The sequence below is a fragment of the Camelus ferus genome, chromosome 16, assembly GCF_009834535.1.
Source record: "Camelus ferus isolate YT-003-E chromosome 16, BCGSAC_Cfer_1.0, whole genome shotgun sequence".
NCBI lineage: Eukaryota > Metazoa > Chordata > Mammalia > Artiodactyla > Camelidae > Camelus > Camelus ferus.
In genome coordinates, this window is record NC_045711.1 from 6,029,480 (window position 1) to 6,048,509 (window position 19,030).

Sequence of the window (19,030 nt, forward strand, 5' to 3'; positions counted from 1 at the left end):
AAACCAGCTTCTGCCCTCAGCGGTGCTTTATTGGTAGAAGCAGAGTGTGCTGCCCACCTGCAGGCTCCAGGGAAAGACCATGGGTGGAGTGGCTAGAGGCTGGGACTCTGTGGCCCCCGTCATAGGCAGGGGTCAGGGACAGGCTGGGAAATAGAAGAAAGTGGCTGGAAACCTTCCAGATGACTCTTCTTGCCAGGTCCTGAAGGCCCCTTGTTTGGTTCACAAGGCCTTGCACCTGGAGCCGATGTGCAACCTAATAGGTAAGAGGCTCCGTTAGGAGGAGGGTTCAGTGCTGCTGGGAGCCCGGCCGTCACTCCCAAAGAACCAGCTCTGAGCGATAGCCAGCAAAAGCATCAGCAGGAAACGGTGGCCCCAGGGGAGAAGGTAGCCTTGTGGTCTTCCCCAGGTTCCCCTGTCTCCAAGGCCGGAGGCTCCGATGGACTCCTGCGGAAGTGGCACAGGTGGGCAAGTAAGGAACTTGCTGGATATCCAGACATGGAGCTGCTTTTAGGGTGTTGGAGCCTTCCTGATTGCTCCCCAAAGTCCCAGCGCCCTGGAATTAACTTGTCAGCCCAGAAGCTAGTGTCCACCAGGAAAAAATCTCTAGAGACAAGGTCTGTTGTTCTGCTTAGAGGCCTGAGAGGACTCGGCCATCCTGTCCAAGGAAGGATGTGCGGGCCTGACCTAGCACAGGGCTGTCGCAGGGGGGCCTCCCCTTACCTGCAGAAGCCTCATGTGCCTCTCCAGGCTGACAGGTTCAGTCTGGGGATGGAGTTACAGTTCACAAAGCCCAGGGGGTAGGTGTTGGCCTTGAAGATGTCCCTTGGAACAGTGGTGATACCAGTATTGTCACACACAATTCGAGACAAGGAAATCTGGCGAAGGGCCTGGCGCTGGCGCTTGGTGAAAACACCCCGTTTCTGCCACCAGAACCTACAAGACGGGGGAGAGAGGTGGGTGAAGTTCGGGGGGAATGAATAGGAAGGCGCACCCGCTGTGTGCTGGGTACTTTACATACATGATTTCATTTGCCTGTCCAAAATCCCTGCAGGAGAGGTGTGATTCTCATCTTATAGAGGAAGAGTCAGGTTCAGCGGTCAAGTAAATTGCCCAGGATTAAATGCACAGTAATATACATGGCCAGGGCTGGATTTGAACCCAGGTAAATGCCAAATCCAAATAAGGAGTCGGGTCTTAAACCTCAAGCTTATTGGAGGAAAACCAGATTTAGCCTTTTCTGCTTGTTTTTGGGATCCACAAGCCTGCAACAGTGAAGCTGAGAAGTCTGTCTCCTGGGTTAAAGGTGCCTCTGCCTCAGGCAAGTGGTCTCTCTCCCTCTGACCAAGCTCTCCAGGGAGGAGCCTCCTGGTCTCAGATCTTGGAAGAGATGAACCTAAAAAGAGTACTTTCACTGTTTTTCAAAAAGTTGAAGCATAGTTGATCTACAGTGTTCTGTTAGTTTCTGGTGTACAGCTTAGTGGTTCAGATATATATATATATATAAACTTTGTTTCATTGTTGAGTCTTGGAATTCTAGTGCTTTCTGCCTGGCATCTGGGGCTGGTCCCTTTAGGGTAGGGTCACTTACCTGTCTCCGTTTCGGGCTCTTGTAAACTGGTTCTCAAAAAGACAGGCCAGAAGAGGCCCCACTCGGGCCCCTGGCAGAAGAGGCTCGGCGATGGCCCCAATCCAGATGTCAATGTTGTCAGGTGTCCCGTACAGACTCAGGAACTTCCGTGCCAGATCCCGGTTATTCAGCACCTGGCTAAGCTGCGCCAGATTCCGGGGCTGGGAGAGTCCGCAGAAGCGCCTCCACGCGTTGTACCCTGTAGGGAGAGGGGACAGAAGCCGTTTAGTCTTACCTCTGCCGGTTCCCATTAGCTTCTCTCCACGATTCCTCCCGAGAGAGCTCTGTGGTCAGGCAATATTGGGCAGAACAAAATCCCTGCTGGCAGAAGAGGCCTTGAGCTTTTCAAAGACCAAATCACTCCCCTCTAATTTTCAATGTGAGCAGACAACCATACTTTGTGTCTATCGAACGGAGGCGTATACTAATGTAAAACACTGTTGTAACCAGCACTCACAACCACGATGATATTATTATTGGGCTCATGGCATTAATTAGACACAAAGAAGACAGTACCCAGAACATGAAAGACTCTCAGATTTGTAGAATGAATGAATAAATGAATACATAAGTGAACAAAGAAATGAACAGCATAGATAAAATTTATCTGCTCAGAAGAGGACCACGTGGTCTTTTTATATAAATGAATCCATTTATATAAAAGGTCCAGAATAGGCAAATACGTAGAGATAGATGATTAGTAATTTTCAGGGGCTGGAGTGAGGATGGGAAGTGCCTGGTTTTGTTTTTTTTTTTTAACATTTTATTGTAGTATGATTCCTGTATAGTAAATTACACATATTTCAGATGTACAATTTGATGACTTTTGATAGATGTGTACACCAATGAAACCACCACCACAATCAAGATAGCTAACATTTCCATCAGGGGAGTGCCTGTTATGACCAGGTTTCTTTTGTGAGTGATGGAAATGTTCTGATATTAAATATGAGGCACAACTCTAAATACACAAAAACCACTGAATTATATACCTTATATGAGTGAAGTTTATGATATGTTAATTCTCTCTCAATAAAGCTGTTAAAAATTTTTTCCCACCTACTCAGAAACTTACAAAGACCAGCCATACTGATTTGTTAGCTATCAGGATCCCACACCAAGACCAAGTCATAATATGGTGGGGACCATCAAGTTAGGAGATAGCTTCTTCATAACCTAAAGAAACAGGAGTCCAAAGTCGTCCACTGAACTACAGCTCACAAATACCATCCCCCGGCTGAACAAAGGAAAACCATATGATGTTTCACCATTACTAAGCCCCGCTGTGTGAATCTCTCTCAGGACCCTCCCACTTCTGTGAGGTACTTTGTAATCTCCATGTTACCAGTGGGTATTTGCTGAGCTTGAGCAGCTGTGACTTTTCCAAGGTCACCCCCTCTATGCAGTGGAGTTCAGATCACACTTTCCAATTCCAAATTTGGTGTTGGAATTGGGACGGGATTGGAGGAGACTGCAAGAGCTAGGATCAGGAAAATATTTCTGGGACAGCTTGGCGGGATCAAAAACAGTGTGCCAATTTGGCTGGCTAGCAATCTCACATCTCCAGCAGGGGGCGCCCACAGCGCTTTAGCTGTCCGGGGCACCCAGGTGTAGGGAAGGAAGGAAACTCAAGTTCTTGAGTGCGGCTATGTGCCTGCCAGCTGCTGTGTTAGGTGCAGGAGGAATTGCCCGCACTTCATTATCAATGGCCACAGAGAAGCCGAGGCAGATGGGGCCTCAGGTTGTACCGAGACAGAGAAGTAGGCGATGGGGAGGGGGAGAGACCAGCAAAGCGGGGGCCAGTCTTCCCCTAACATCGTGGATTGAACAGGGGGAAGTAAGGAGGAATTTTTAACTTGACTGGAATTTCACTACTTCTTAGTTCTGTGGCATTGGGCCAAATTACTAGATTTATTTCCTCACCTATAAAAATGGCTATAACAGCTACTTCTCAAGGTCATCGGGAGGACTAAAAGAAATCCATCAAATTTCCTAGCAAAATGCCTAATTTTTCTTCTTTCCTGGGGTAGAACAGCCAAGACAGTTTTAATTTTACTCCACCTGTTCCCTGCCTCTCAGTCTCTTTGCCTTTCTCCACTTAGAGCCAAGAGCCAGCTTCTATATCCTTGCAGCTTCCTCCTTGGAACTTGCCAGGGTACTGGGGAATGGGGTAGCTCTCCCCTGCCTTTGAAACCTACTGTTTTTTGCTACTTGGAAAGTCCTAATCTCCTTCATTCAGCTCCTGTGTCCAAGTCCTGGTCCTGTGGCGACCCTAAAGCTAGAAACCCCACAGTGGATGAAGAAGATACTGAAAAGGAGGTCCTCAGCCTCAGGCTTGTGTGCCTCTGAGCCACAGCATATCCCGGTGACAGTCCCAGTCAGAAAGGAACCCTGGTCAGGCAAAGCCTGAGAGGAGGGGAGGCAGCCCCCTCACCTGGGAGGCCGTGATCGCGGCTGCGTTGCATGTTGAGGGCCGCCAGGTCCAGCCCAATCCTTCTGACTTGCCGAAATAGCCGGTCCCGTAGCTCATCCACTAACATGGAGTCTTGACGGTTCAGCTTGGCAGGGGTGGCCATGAGGCCTCGGAGGATGGGGTCGATGCCACCTGGTGGTGGGAATGTGAGCAGCACAGATTGGACCAGCCTCTTGGAAGCCCCTGAATCCCATGATGCTAAACTAGCTCAGAGCTGGACAAGCCAGTCACTTAAATTCTATGATGTGTGTATCAGGAAGCAGTGACCCAGGTGGACAGGAAGGGAGCTGGAGCTGGCAGGGAAAGAAAGCACCCTCACTTCTTCTAGAAGGAGTGGAAGGAAGCTCCTTTCTTTCAGGACCACAGCCACCAGTCTGACATCAGTCTCCTCCTCTTTTAGAAATTCTCTAATCCTGGAGGGGATGGGGGCACATGACTAAGGGTCTTGGTGACACCTGCCCTGTTTTCACTGCCCGTGACCTGAGCAGCAGCCTGGCCTCCTTGCACTAAGCTGGGCCCCACCCCGACTCCTGGCTGCCTCTGGAAAACCCAGGCACCTTCGTGCACGATTCGCCAGCTGGCGAAGAAGGCAGAGCTGAGTGGGACCCGTGAGTTGGGCGCCGAGGCCCGGTACTGGCTGTCCAGGCGGAACATGAACGGCTGGAGCATGGTGTGGCCGAAACGGAAGGCCAGGGTGAAGACGTTGGCCACCCGGGGGTCTACATTGGAGCGGTACCCCCGGTAGGGGCCCAAGGTTCTGCTGGCCCTGGCCTGGCCCAGAACCAGAGGCAGAAAGTCCCGGTAGGTGATGATCTGGAAGAAAAGATGTCAGAAGATCATTACCTTGGTGGCCCCCACCCCACGTCCTTGCCTTGGGGCAAACCTTTTGCTTTTCGAAGCCTGCTCAGACATACCAATTCTTTATTGGCATGGTGTCAAATGTTGCCATGTTGAATTCCCATTGTCTGATGGAGATACTGAAGCCCAGAGAGGGTGGGTGACATGGTCAGGGTTACAGGTCAGATCTCAGGAACATCCCCAATCAGACCTGGCTGACTTGAGGCACATCCCTGAGGATGTATTGAGGAAGGTGGGAGTCACTCCCTCAGATGGCTTCTCTGGCCAGATTGCCTTCTAGGGGATGCTGGGACCCAGGCTCCCTACCTGGACCATGGCCCCCAAGATCTTGCGGGCCTCCTGGTACAGCTTGTCTCCACTCCACCGGGGGTTCAGGCGTCTCAGCTCAGTAGCCAGCCGGTTGTGCTCTCGCACAAAGAGGGTGTGCATGGCTGCCAGTTTGGGGGTTTCCGTTGACCGGGTATCACCTTGAAAATCCCAAGATCAGAGTGAACAGAGCTCTTCCCACAGAAATGTCTTTCTGCTAAGGCAGACAGAGCTCTGGGGACTAGAAAGAGGTGGTGGGACTTTGTGACCTGGGCCAAATTCCTGGCCTCACTGGACCTCCATCTCCTCAGCTGTGCGGTGAGGCTCCACCAATGACCACCCTCCTTCCCAACACAGCGGGCCAGAATGGGGAGGACTGTGGAGTCCTGGGTCCCGAAGTCCCTGGAACGGGTTTGGGCGAGGGGGGGAAGCACAGGGCAGCTGCTGGGCTTGGGCGGGAAAACCTTTGCCTAATGATTCTGCTCTGCAAGATGACCAGATCCGCAGCCAGTGAAGGGACACAGTGACTCAGGGGCCTTGCCTTTGGGACTGTGGGTCCCCCTGCCCCACGGGTTGCATCCTTCTGCACGGTCTGTCCCAGGGGCTAGGCCTTTCCCCAGCTTTGGGCTTGGTGTCATGCTGCTCTCCCCAAGGAGCCCCAGGGAGGGAGAAAAAGGGAGGGCTGGGCAGAGCCTGTTCCTGTCAGCAGACTTCCTTCCATGGGCCGGGAAGGATAGTACGTTCCCAAAGGTGGCCTTACACACAGTCACTTGCTGGCTTTGAACTAAGCTCTTTTGCACACGGTCCTATTCAAACTACTCAGTTTCAGTAGACATCTCATGAAGGTGCACGCTGCTCTTGCTGGGAACAAAGAAACATATGATCCTTAGAAAAGGGGCTTGAGATGACTCCCTGCGAGGGAAGTGGTGGAGCAGAGTGGAAAGAGCCCAGACCTGGCCACTGCACTGACTTGATTCCCACCGTGGGCTCTGCCACCTGACCCTCTGCTCTGGAGCACATCAGTTACCGTCCCTGAGTTTCTCATCTGCAAAACGAGGGCGATAATTGTGCCCTCCTTTCAGGATTGCTGTCAGGATTAGAGATGGCACATTTAAATATCTGAAACAACCAGAAGCGAGGACCATCATTATTATGACCAGGACGGTGTGGGGGAAAACCCTCAGAAGAGTTCAAATTATGCATCCAGAAGAAGGCAGCAGGTGACAGGGTCTAGAAGCAGTGGAAGGGAAACTAAAGAGCGTAAGGGAAGTTAGCCCCAAGAAGGAAAAAAAAAAAAAAAAAAAAAGATGAAAGTAAAAACTACTTTCAGGGAATTAAAGAGGCTATTGCTATGTGAAAGAGAGCGTTTTCTCTGAGGTCCCAGAAGCATGATGAAGAGCAGCAGATAGACAGTAGATCAAAATGAGGGGGACCTTTCCGACAGCACTGCTCCAGATGGACTTCTAGTGGGTGAGCCCATTATCACTGGAGAGAGTCAAGCTGTGATCTCTGGCCACCCTTGGGTCACTTGCAAAGGGACCCCTTCCAGCGTACTGATTCTGTGATGACAGCGCACAGATCTGCGCTGTGGTGTGCCGAACACTGAGTTCTGGAGCCGTATACCCCATCCCGTCCCACTGTGGCTTCCCAACCTGGAACCCAGGGACTGGCTGCTTCCTGGGGTGACCCCACCACCACCACCGTGTCAGACCTGCCAGGAAGCAGGGGATGCGCGCAGAGCGGTTGGTGAGGAGGCAGGGGTCATCGTGCAGGTTGTCGAAGGGCAGCAGGGCCCGCCCGTTGTCCTGGAAGCGCTGGTTGACGGCCAGCAGCCCCAGGTAGTTGGTCCGGTTGCGCAGCCGCAGGGCAAGGGAGACCTCGCTGCCGTACACCATGCTGGCGTCTACGAAGGAGGTGAGCGCGTTGATCTGGTTTCGGACTTTGTTCCTGTTTCGGGGGCAGGCGGGTGCCGAGCGGAAGAAGGGAATGCAGTCACGCTGGTTGCTGATGCGGGGGTCGTTGGGCGGGATCTGAGATGGAAGAGGAATCTGTGACACTGGGGCTCCTCACGAACAAGCTCCCTTCTCCTGGTCATCCCCCACCTGCTTCAAAACCTTGCTCAAAACTCCCTTCTTCCAGGAAGCCCTCCTTGACTCACCCAGACTCAAGGTGCTCACCAGGCCTTCTGAGCATCCTTAGCACTTTGTGTCATAGAGTCATGAAAGGTTAGAAATGCATGAGGCCTTAGAGCCTCATCTTAAGGATGGGGAAACTGAGGCTCAGAGAGGGGAAGTCACAACTTGTCAGCAGGAAAGGAGGGATGAGAACTAGTTCTCCCAGCACATGAGCCTGTGCTCCTTTCATTCCATTTAGTTCGACAGGTGTTTCCTAAGCACCGTTCTGTGCTGGGTGCTTCGGAGACTGGGAAAGTCACCAAAACTCAGGACAGGTTGCGGGAAGCTGGTGTAATTCAGTCAAAACAGACACCCACGTAGAGTAATGTAACTCTGAATTGAGGCAGCATTTGCTGTGCTTGGTCTAAGTCAAAAGCTAAAGGTGTAATAGGACGCTGGGGAAGGCTCCCCTGAGGACCTAGAGGAAGGAGCCAGCCAGGGCCCCCACACATCGCACCCCACACTAATAAGGGCGAGTGAGTGTGTGAGTGTGTGCACGGACCTCCCCTCCATCCCCAACAGAGGCTCTGCTCCCAGGAGTCCGTCTTTTCTTCCCCAGTGTTCCACACTATCATTGCCTCTCAGCGTGCATGGTGCTCACGGCCAGATCCCAGGAACTGGCAAGAACTGCAGGACCTCGGATCTCCCCAGGAGGGAGAGAAGGGCAAGAGCTAAGAGACTCTAAAGGCTTCAAAAAAAAGGCAGCAGCCCAGAGGCTTCCCCTGCTGGAAGCAGACCCATGGGTCAAGGCCAGTCTCAACTGCTTCCCTTCTGTGAAGCCTGCACTGAACCTCCTGGCAGGTTGCACCACCCCCACCCCTCAAACACACACAGAACCAGGAGTCTTCTTGTCTCTGTGTGATATCCCAGCATCACAGGCAGTTTCTTAATGCTCCAGATTCCCAGTCCCAGCTCTTAAACTTAAACTTAAACCTTAAGCCTATAACACCATCACCTGGGGGTGGAGGCCACACCAGGGGCCCGGGAGATTAGGGGAGGGTACCTTGATGGGGAAGCAGGGAGGCAGCTGGGCACAGGTCCTCTCACAGTCAACGCCTGCAGTGAAGGCCACCCTGGCTGGGGACTCGGGGGCGAAGTCCAAGTCGTGGTCGATGAACTGGCCCCACTGCATGAACATGAGGGACCGGCCCCGGTCGGAGGTCAGCCTCTCGCTGGGGAAGCGCACGATCTGGTTGGAGACTGCCCGGACCTGGTGGGGAGGTAAGTCAGTGTGGGGCGTAGGCTCCTGACCCCTTGGGGTGTCAGAGCCAACCCAGGACTCGGGATGGCAGGTCACCCCTGCTGGAGTTAGCGTATTTTTGCGTCCTCTCCAGCCCTCCTCTCCCCTTTCCTGCTCAGCCCCACCTCCTGTGTTGCTGTCATTCCTACAAGAATGATCTCTGGCCTGGCTCCTGACGATTCCAGGAGTAAAAGGAGGGGGAGGGGCCAGGTTGGCTGGCTCAGACCCCACCTGCTCCCCCCGAGAGGCAGATAGATCAAACTGATAGAACAAGTTATAGACTCGTGGATAATTAGATGGTAGAATTGATCGACAGATGCAAGGACTGGTTGCTAGGTGATGGATAATAAATATGGAGAGAATTGGATAGATGGAAAGATCAATGGAAGAAAAAATAGTAAATAGATGTTGATAGATGGGTTGATGATAGATTGTTCTATTACCATATGAATAGAAAATGGATAAACTGTTAAATGTGAAACAGTTTAGGTCCATAGCTAGAGCTACATTAAGGTGCATTGTTCTTTAGTTTAGCAAGGTACTTTGATGCTAATTTTTCCGGAAAAAAACGATACTGTAATGGCTGGCGTTACTTTATCACATCTTATATGGATGTTTATACCAAGGACTTTATTGAATAGTCACAACAGCAATAGGAAGTAGGTTTTACTGCCATTTTACAGCTGAGGAAACTGAGACATAGCTGGAGTCACCCAGCCCGCCAGCCATAGAGCCCGGATGGGAGACCTGGCAGGCTGACTGTGGGCTGTGCTTTGACTCCCTGCGTTTAGAAGAGATGGGGCATCCTCTAGACCCTCAGCCCTGACTCACAAGAGGGAGGAGGAAGCCGTTGCGCCTCTTGCCGGGGGTCCAGCCGAAGGGGAGCGACACCCCGTCCTCATACTGGGCTGGCAGCCAGCGAGCCAGGGCCTGGTTGGCGGCCCCCAGCAAGGGTCTCCTCCTGCGACGGTGGGTGGGCTGGGGTCAGCAGGGCTGGGAAGGAGGGGAGGGAGCGGGGCAACCCCAGGCCAGGTGCCGCCCCAGGCACCCACCTGTTGTTGCATCTCCCGGTGATGGTGCGGTACTTGTCGCTGCACTGCTCAGCCTCATCCCGGACGGCGCAGCCACTGGCCTGGGACAGCAGCCGCAGCTGGGGTGCCGTTAGCACGTCTGGAGGTGGGGGGGCAGCGGGCAGGGTTCTGGCTCCTTCTTGAGCTAGTCTGTTCTGTACCTCCCACCCCTTTCTCCTCTCCCCTCCCAATGCCCCAAGGCCACGTGCCCTGCACCCCAGTCTGTCTCCCTTCCACTCCCAGGCTGGGGCAGGCCTGGGGCGAGGAGCTCAATGGGGTGCACAGTACCAGTGACATTGAAGGATCTGGACTCCTGGAGTTGCAGCTTCTCCTCCAGCAGCCCCAAGGCCACGTGCATATAATCAGCAGCCCTCACAGCTGTCCTGGTGGCCGCTACTGGCTGTTTGAAGTAGGACAGAAGGTCCATGGGGCTGGCCAAGCCACTGCGAAGGCGCTGCTTGATGCTGCCCAGAAGAGGAGGAGTGAGGGCCAGGAGAAGAAGCAGACCCACCCAGCAGGGCCCCCACCGTGGGCAGTGGGCAGTCAGCACAGGGGAAATAGACAGAAGGCTGGACGGAAGGGAGGCTCTGCACTGACACGGCACTGCCCCAAGGTGCCCAGGGCCAGCTGATGGGTGAGAAGCCCTTGGCTGGAGTCCACCCCCCATCAGTGACCCTCCCAGGCCCACGCAGGCCCCAGACCCAAGCCCAGGCCCACCTCCTCTCAGTCTGATTGTAGGCAGAATCCACCAGCAACTTGGCCTTTGTTATGCAGCTCTGAAGGACTGAGGTGTCCACCGCCCCAGAGAAGGCTGTTCAGGGGGAAGGGGACTCAGGCTCCAGGGCAGCCACAGGTCCCTCAGACCCAAGTCCTCCCCGCTCCATTGCCCCTCTCCTTGGCCGTCTGAGGGGCTACTACCTGGGGCTGTGCCCTCACAGGGCTGGGCCAGGATGAGTGTGGCTAGGACCCCCGCCAGGGCCGGGAGCAGCTTCATCTCTGCAATGAGACCCCAGCCGCAGTGGGGTAAGCGATCACCAGGTGGGGGTCCCCTGCTTCCTTCCCGTGGCCTCTGAGCTGACCTCTCACTTCCTCCTGCTCTTCTCTGGAAGGAGCTGGGAAGGGACTTTTATAGCCTGTTCTGAGGGAGGGAGAGGAGCCCTGGGCGTCAGAAGCCCAGCCTCTTGAGGTGGGGCTCTGGGACTTCCCTCTCATTTTCGGGGGAGTCATGGGACTGAAACACATACCCCCTCCACCAGCGTGGGGATGTTCTTCCCCCTCACCTGCTCACTCCTCTTTGCTGTCAGGTTCACTGATGTATTTATCCCAGGGCCCAGAGCAGCACCTGGAACACAGAGGGTCATTCAATGAATCTTAGCTGGATGACTGAGGAGTCATGTGAGCCTCTGAAGACTGTGCCTGATCCTGCCACTAACTAGTTGTATATGGTCTTGGGCAAGTCACTTCCCCTCTCCGGGCCTCAGTTTTCACATCCCTAAAATGGGGCTTGGACTAGATGATTGGCAAGGCTCCTCTCCTCCCCAACAGGGCAGAAGCTGGGGCTGCCTTCTTGTTGTACCTCCCATACCCCCAGAATAAGGCCTGGGACTCAGCAGGTGCTCAAAAAATTGGTTAAGGGAATGAATGATGTAGGATCAATGATTGATTGGGTCTCTCTCCCTTTCTCTCTGTCCTCTTGGCTCTCTCCAAGATGCAGGTGAAGGGGAGGTGATGGCAGAGGGAGGGCCTGGCAGTGAAAATCAAGGGGGTACCTCATAGGCCATTTGGGGGGTACAGTGAGATGTCACGGGGGAGCACCCAGCAGAGTGGTGGCAGCAGGCCTCCATCCAAGCCGAGGGCCTGTCGGGCTTCATGCTTCTCTGTGTGATTCTTCAATGCGTGTCAGTAGCACAACGCAAGTGGTGGGTGTAAATTCTCATGTGCTCTGGGCTTGGTCACCAGTAGCTCCCTTGGTCAGCAGGGGAGGCTACGGCAGTGGGTTCAGCCCACCTGGGCTTGGACTTGGCTCTGCCCCTGCCTGCACTGCCTTGGCTCATCTCTGTTTCCACATCTGAAGGGTAGCATGCCCCAAGCCGGTCCTCCCCCCGGGGCCCAGGCCTTCACACCCCTGGCCTTTCCTCCTGGTCTCCTCCCCTGGGTGAGCCCTGCTCATCCTTTGCCCCAACCCCATCCTGCTCTGCTTGGAGGGCCCTCACTCATGTCTCCGCACTCAGCCCCAGAGTCGCCCCGCTGCGCCCTGTGGTCCTCACCCCTTCTTCAGGTGGACATGTCCATCCCTTCCCCAATGCAGTCCCCGTACTTGCTGAGTGTCTTTGTCTCCCGCCCTCTGTCCCCCATGCCCGACCAAACCCAGTCCCAACGCCCTCCGCAGCCTCCTCCCACACCTGCGCCACTGTCCGGCGGTTGCTCTTGTAACAGCCCCTTCAGCAATCCCTTTCACAAGCTCCAGCTGAGGGCCTGCCGATCTTATCTCCCTATCTCCAGCAGGGGCCCCTCTCCTGTGCCCAGATGGGGATGGACAGTCACCGCGCAGTCGCCGAAAGCCCACTGAGTTCCTTGCTGCTGACCCCCTGCATGGCCTGGGGAGATCACACCACTCCCTGGATCTGTTTCCAGGCCAGTGAGATGGGGACAGTGGCCTCATGAGGAGAGAGGTTGTAACAGTTGTAGGGCACTCCTCAAATGTGCTGGCCTCCCCTGCCCTCAGGAAGCCAGACGCCCCCAAAGGTTGGACGGTGGGGTAAGCCAGGGTGGGGTGTATGTAACCCAGGTCACTCTCCTTCCAGGGTCCCCCAAGAGAGGACTTAGACTGAGCCCTGCTCTCCCCCCAGTTCTTTGGCAGTAGTGAGGTGTGCCAGGGTTTTGCCACAGCTGTGGGACAATCTCGAGATAGAACCTGGGCTCTAGACCCAGCCCTGCAAAGTTGACTGATCTCTTAAGGAAGCGGGGGTTGGTTCATTGACTGCTCAAGGTGGTGATGAGAGGAAAGCAGAAAGGAAGTGGCCGCCATGGGGCCCTGCACAACCAGTCTATGGAGGGCAGGTTCCCAGGGCTGCAGGGCTGGGCGGGCAGGCAAGGATCAGGCAAGGGAGAAGCTGGGTCTGCCGCCTGGCTCTCCTGCCTGCCCGCGGGACCCTGCCCCTACACCCCAACCACCTCGACCCTCCACAGACAACGTATCCTCCCCCTTGTCTGCTCCAAGGCCTCCGCTGATGATGCAAGAAGGCTCCCTCGGGAGCCACAGCACTCAGCACCCAGGAGCTTGTTGAGAGCAATCTAGAGGGGTGACTGAGAGCTGGCCTGGGTCCCAGTCCCAGTGCCGTCATCCGTCTGGGCAAGCTTCTCAACCTCGGAGCCTGCTTCCTCACCATTGAATGGAGGTCCTTGCTCTGTTTACTTCACAGAGCATTTATGGGAGTAAATGTGAAACGCTACCAGGGCCTGGCACACAGCAGGCACTGGACGGTGTTCGTGTGACAAGCTTTGATTGTTGCTTCTTTTACTGAGCTGACTCCAGCAATCACCATCAGGTTGATGGTCAGCTTTGCAGAGCATCCAGCCTTGGGTGCCTGGGAGGAAGGAGGGCAGGAAGATAGGGGGAGGCCTCCAGGGTCAGGGTTGTTTAGACCCTGGTCTCCGAGCGCTGTCAAGGTGGAGTGGGCATGCCTTCGCCTGTGCCGAGGCTGTCGGAAACTGAGTGGGGCGACAGTGATGGAGAGAGAAGCCCTCTTGGGACCCTCCAGTTTGGGCACCTGCCCCATCTCTGGCTGTGACCATCACTGGGGGACAGGACTGGATACATGTGGCCCTCACTGGGTGAGGTGAGCAGTTGACAGCTGCTTTTTCTCTGTACTCAGGGTCAACCACACCCAGAGACCAGAAGAGGGGTGCGGGCAAGGGCTTTTCCATCACACCCACTGAGACCTCGCTGGAGAGACTGTCCTAAGCTTTGCCCAGCAGTGACCTGGAGTGTCTGATATGGGAGTAGATTCGTTTCCGATACCTGATCCTCTACAGAACAAAATTATTTCCAGGAATACTCATTAAATGATACAAGTAATAATAATGGCTAGGAAGGAAATGCGCGGAAGTTCTCTTTTATTAAATTTGGACTCAATCATGCCAGTAAAGAAATAAAAATAAAATACTACAACATAAAAAGGAAAAGAGTAGTGGAGTAGTGGATTAATCCTTTTTAACTACATGAATGTGTTTTAAATAAAAGGAAAAAACTACATATTGGTGAGTTTTAATATAATATCATTACAGTTTCTGTTTTCTTGATTCTTTTTCTTTGTTTGATTTTGTTATTACTTTTTTTTTTGGTAGGGGGAGATCATTAGATTTACTTACTTATTTATTCTTAGAGGAGGTACTGGGGATTGAACCCAGGACCTCATGCGTGCTAAGCATGTGCTCTACCACTGAGCTATACCCTCCCCTGTTTGCTTGTTTTTAATGGGAACACTTCATGAATTTGCGTGTCATCTTTGACCATGGGCAATGCTAATCTTCTCTGTATTGCTCCCAATTTTGTAAGCAAGCATTTGATTCATTTTTTTTTTAGTGTTAAAATAAACAAACATTTTGAAAGAATAAATCTGTGTTAAAGATATTCGAATTCACTAAAATATTTATGTAGTAATTAAATTTTGCACTTTAAAAATAGTGCATTTCACCATTTGCACTGTTTCACTGTTTTAAACCTTGAACACAAAGTATAATTCCAGGGGGGCTGGGGTGTAGCTCAGTGGTGGAGCGCCTCTGGGTCCTTGTACATGTTCCCTTTGCCTGACTAACTTTACTCATCTTCACAACCCAGCTGAGACCTCACTTCCTCCAGGAAGCCTTCCTTCATTCCTTTCCGGTTCACCTCTCAACGTGATTTGTGTTCTGTCCACAGAGCACCCTGTGCTGACACTTCTCTCCGCACACACTGGGCTGTGCTGAAGGCATGCTGTCACTCAGTCCACCTCCTGGACTGGCCACAGAGCCCTTTGGGGGCCCCAGGCCCGATCTTGTTTGCAGCTGTGGACCCAGCACTGTGGGCCTGGCCGGTGCTCGGGAACGTTTGTGGAACATGAATGAACCGTGCCGTGTTCTGGCTTAACTCCCTGAATCCACACACCATCTTTCACCCTGGACAGGAGGACGTGTCTTTCCCCCCACCACATGAGATTTCCTCTTCTTTCTCCAGGTGACAATTTGGAGCTCCCAGGGTCTTGACCCCGAAAGTCCACACAGGTGAAGCGGGGCACGGATTGGGAGCCCCCATGATGGTGACCTGGAGCCTTCGTGTGGGCACTAGGTGGGACCTGTGACTATCCTGGTGCCAGGCCGAGGGCGGGAGCCGGAGCTGCGAGTGATACAGGCAAAAGAATGTGGGGTGAGAGGATGGCCATGTCCCAGGTCTCAGTTGAGTCCCTGGGACGTACCCCACCAAGTGTGGGTCCTTAGCTTCATGCAGGAAAGATTTCAAGAGCGAGCCACAGTTGAGTGCAAGTGGATTTATTCTGGGGAGAGGGTAGAGCTCAGTGGCAGAGCACATGCCTAGCATGCACTGGGTCCTGGGTTCAATTCCCATTCCCTCCATTAAGAAAATAAGTAAATAAATCTAATTACCTCCCCCTCCAAGATTAAAAATAAATTAAAAAATTTAAAAAGAAAGTAGATTTATTCTGAGAGATGCATAATCCACAGACAGAGTGCAGGCCATGTCGGAAGGTGAGGGAGCCAGAGGCAGCGATGTACGCTGTTGCTAGATTTTATGGGCTCAGTGACTTCATTTGCTAACAAGTGGATTATTCCAACTACTTTGGGGAAGGGGGTGGGATTCCCAGGAATTGGGCCACTGCCCACCCTTTGACCTTTTATGGTCAGCCTTAAAACTGTCCTGGCACCTGTGACAGTACCATTTAGCACGCAATTGTGTTTCAATGAGCGAATATTGAAGCTCAAGGTTTATTGGGAGTTGAATCGTTCACCATCTTGGTGCTAACTGCTGTGTCTTTATTTTAGTGGCTGTGCCCTGCCCCCTTCCCTTCCCTTCCCTCCTGTCTCAGTCAGAGTGGGTGCTGGTGGAGGGATGTGAGAATCGACAGCCCTCTGAGCGTGGCAGCCAGGGGCTGGGACGTCAGAGTGGGATGGCCCAGGTGCCTGGGAAGGTCAGTTCCCTGCGAGGCCCGTGTGAGCTGTTCCCTGTGGATGTGGAGTCCAGAACCCGCTGCTGCGGATGAGCCAGGCTCCCTCCAGGCTGGGGGCCTGGCTGGACCTCAGAGGCTGGGGAGTCCTGCAGGGAAGCACTTCCTCTGAAAGGGAAGTGGAGGAAATAAGGGTCCAAGGCGGATGCCACACAGGACTCATCAAAAGTGCCAGGATACCAGGTGGGGGAAGAGGGTGGGAAGGGATAAACTGGGAGTTAGAAATTTGCAGGTACTATTATTTATAAAATAGATAAACAACAAGTTTCTTCTGTTTAGCACAGGGAACTATATTCAATATTTTACAGTAACCTATAACGACAAAGAATATGAAATACATGAGATATAGATATGTATTTGTAAGACTGAAAACCAGTGTAATGATGTAATGCTGTACACCAGAAATTGACACAGCATTGTATACTGACTATACTTCAATTTTAAAAATAATAAAATTTTTAAAAATTGTGACAGGAGGTGAGGCCACTTGGATATTCCGGAGTCCGGGGAGAGGGGCCAGAGGAAGGGCTGGGAACATCCTTGGGGACTGGGGCCCTGACCAGTCAGCTCCTCACCTGCTCTCCCTCCGTCCCTCCCTGGTGACCATGGGAGTATGAGGCCCTGGGGGACTTGGCCCCGCTGGCCCCACAGCATGCCGTCCCCTCCGGGACTCATCTTGGCCCTCCCTGCAGCTTCTCCTAAGGACAGGAGTCCCTGGCTCCTGCCACTTCCTCTCTCCAGAGCCCTGCCTCCTCTCTCTATTCCTCTGCCCTCTAAGCCCACTGGCTTTTGGCTCCTGAGACAGGCCTCCTGCCACCTGCTGCGGGTCTCAACCACAAAGGCCCTTCTTTCTTTGTGCCTGGTGACTTCTGCTGACCCTCCGGGCCTCATCCACAGGGAGCCTTTCCTGCCCCAGCCCCACTGGTCATGACTTGGGTGGCCGGGTCTTCCTGTTCCTCACTCGTATGGCTCTTTCCACAGAGCTTCGCGTCATTGTAATTATCCGTGTATTTCTGTGGTTGAGTCTGATTAGGCTCCAGCACCTCGCGGGCCTGTGAGAGCCACCCAGAGAAGACGGGTGCCTGTTCTGTTGCTCACTGGAGCCCCAGCACCTAACCCACCACCTGGCAGGACCTTCATACTTCTTTGCGGAACAGGAGCATCTGTGACCTTGCCAGTCACAGCTATCAGGTCAGGGAGTGGATTTGTGTCTGTACATCTATTAGGAACTGGTCCCTCCAGTCAAGGGCGTTGCTGTCCCCGGGCCAGGCCAGCCCTGGGTTAGGGGATGCTGTTGCAGGCCTGGCCCTGCCAAGCTGAGGCCCAGACCCTGGCATCTTTCAACTATCATACCCAAGAACCTTCCTTCCTGCCCTCCCCTGGCCATCTTGCAACCTCAAGATTCTGCAACCATTTCATAAGAACCGTCCACCAGCCATGGTGGAGCTGCTGGCCACAGACCTGATTGGATCTCTTTATCTGCCCAGCTCCAACGGCCCCCGTGGAGACAGCAGCGGTGGAGCAGGGCTCAGGGCCTGGGGAAGCGGGGGTGGGCTGCTCCTGTTCCCAGGAGTTCCTAGAAATTGGGTACTTGGCTCTAATCTCATAACTGAGGTCTATAAGCGGAAGGAGCTTGGCTCAAGGTGCGGGGGCTGCACCCTGTGCGAGAGGCCGCGGCAGGCCAGGAGTGTGTGCACATGTGTGTGGGTGTGTGTACGTGTGTGTGAGTGTGTGTACGTGTGCGCTCCAGAGCTGAGGACTCTCTTGAGAGAGGCAGCTCTGAGTGTTCTGATTTTAGCCAATCCAGGAAGAACTCACAGTGGGCCCTTGGTGAGCTGGCCTGGAGGCCCAGCGCCTCTGTGGCTGCTTGACCTCTCTCATCTGATTGGCTAGTAAAATCAACAAAGGGCAGGAATGTTCTGGAGGCACTTGAGAGGTGTGCGGTTCCAGCCTGAAGGCCAGCAACCCATCCTTCCCCTCCGTCCTGTCCCACTTGTCAGGTAATGGAGGCCTGGAGGTTCCAGTAAGAGGGTTGTGCTGGCTGTAGAGGGAGTGGGGGGCAGGATCACCACCCTAGAATTTGCCGCCACACTCCGTGCTTTACTAGACCTGCCTGAGTCCTTGCAACACCCCGTGAGGCAGGTCCTGCCCCCTGGAACCTCAGTTGTGTTGCTGGGGTTCAGGGAACATAATGCGGCTCAGCCAGGAAGGGATCTCAACCTGGGCCTGACTCTGAAATCTGCTTCCTTCTCCCCCAGGCTCCCAAGGGCATGGGTGTGACCTGGACAGAGAGATGCCTCCGCACAGAGGCTGGGAAGGTGCCTCAGGCCTGAGAAAGCCACCCCATGGGTGGAACTGGAGGAGAGGCTGAAGGGCCACCTCGGCTGCTCCGATTGTCCCCCCAGACCCCCAGAGTGGCAGCCAGTCTGGAGCAGGGGGTGCAGAAGGAGCACAAAAGAGGGCAGGGGCAGGGTCCCAGAGCCTGAGAGGGACGGCTGCACCCTCCCTCAGCCCCCTCAGCCCACACAGTCTCTCACCAGTAAGGGCCCGCATCCATTTTTGCCTCCTGGCTTCCCAGTACTTCTAGAAAGAACAAATGCCCGAGGCCTCTAAGAATTTAGATACCCCATTAATGCAATAGCCTCTTGCCTGGGGCCCTGACAACATAGAAGATTCAAAACTGCAAACGATGTGTAAGTTTTTCGGTGATGCGTGTGGGGGTCAGTGGTCCCAGCCCCTTGGCAGTGCTGAAGGTGGCTGGAGCCAGCATCCAGTGTCAGGGGCAGAAAATCCACTAGCCTGGGCCCTTTGTGCTAAGTGAGGGCTGCTCTCTCTCCACTCGTCCTGTCCTACCGCCCAGTGCATATTCTGAGATGGTTGTGGCAAGGAGCAGTCAGTTTTGTTGTTGTTTTTAAATTCTACAGAGTTTAGACAAGGAAACCCTCATGGCCTGTATAGGCACCCTCTGCCCTGTCCTGGGTCTTCCCCTGTGCCCATGAGGTGCAGGAGACAGGGCTGTAGGTGGAGGTGCAGGCAGGCATCTTTGTCCTTGGGTGCCCAGGCT

General features: G+C 53.8%; 1 protein-coding gene and 1 non-coding gene across 2 annotated transcripts; both read right to left on the reverse strand.

The window, feature by feature from the left end:
• Nucleotides 1-11: 11 nt before the first annotated feature.
• On the reverse strand, nt 12-10,742 carry EPX (eosinophil peroxidase). The gene is made up of 13 exons (XM_032498421.1): nt 10,667-10,742; nt 10,466-10,559; nt 10,037-10,212; nt 9,731-9,848; nt 9,510-9,639; nt 8,442-8,648; nt 6,976-7,294; nt 5,265-5,425; nt 4,658-4,913; nt 4,062-4,232; nt 1,589-1,826; nt 721-933; nt 12-253 (listed from the first exon to the last, which is right to left on the reverse strand). Exons 1-12 carry the CDS (start codon nt 10,740-10,742, stop codon nt 732-734), a joined length of 2,148 nt encoding a protein of 715 aa, XP_032354312.1. The 3' UTR covers nt 12-253; nt 721-731.
• A 3,477-nt stretch (nt 10,743-14,219) lies between these two features.
• Nucleotides 14,220-14,324, reverse strand: LOC116656864. The gene has a single exon (XR_004311871.1). It is a non-coding gene; the product is annotated as a U6 spliceosomal RNA (small nuclear RNA).
• Between the last annotated feature and the right edge of the window lie 4,706 nt (nt 14,325-19,030).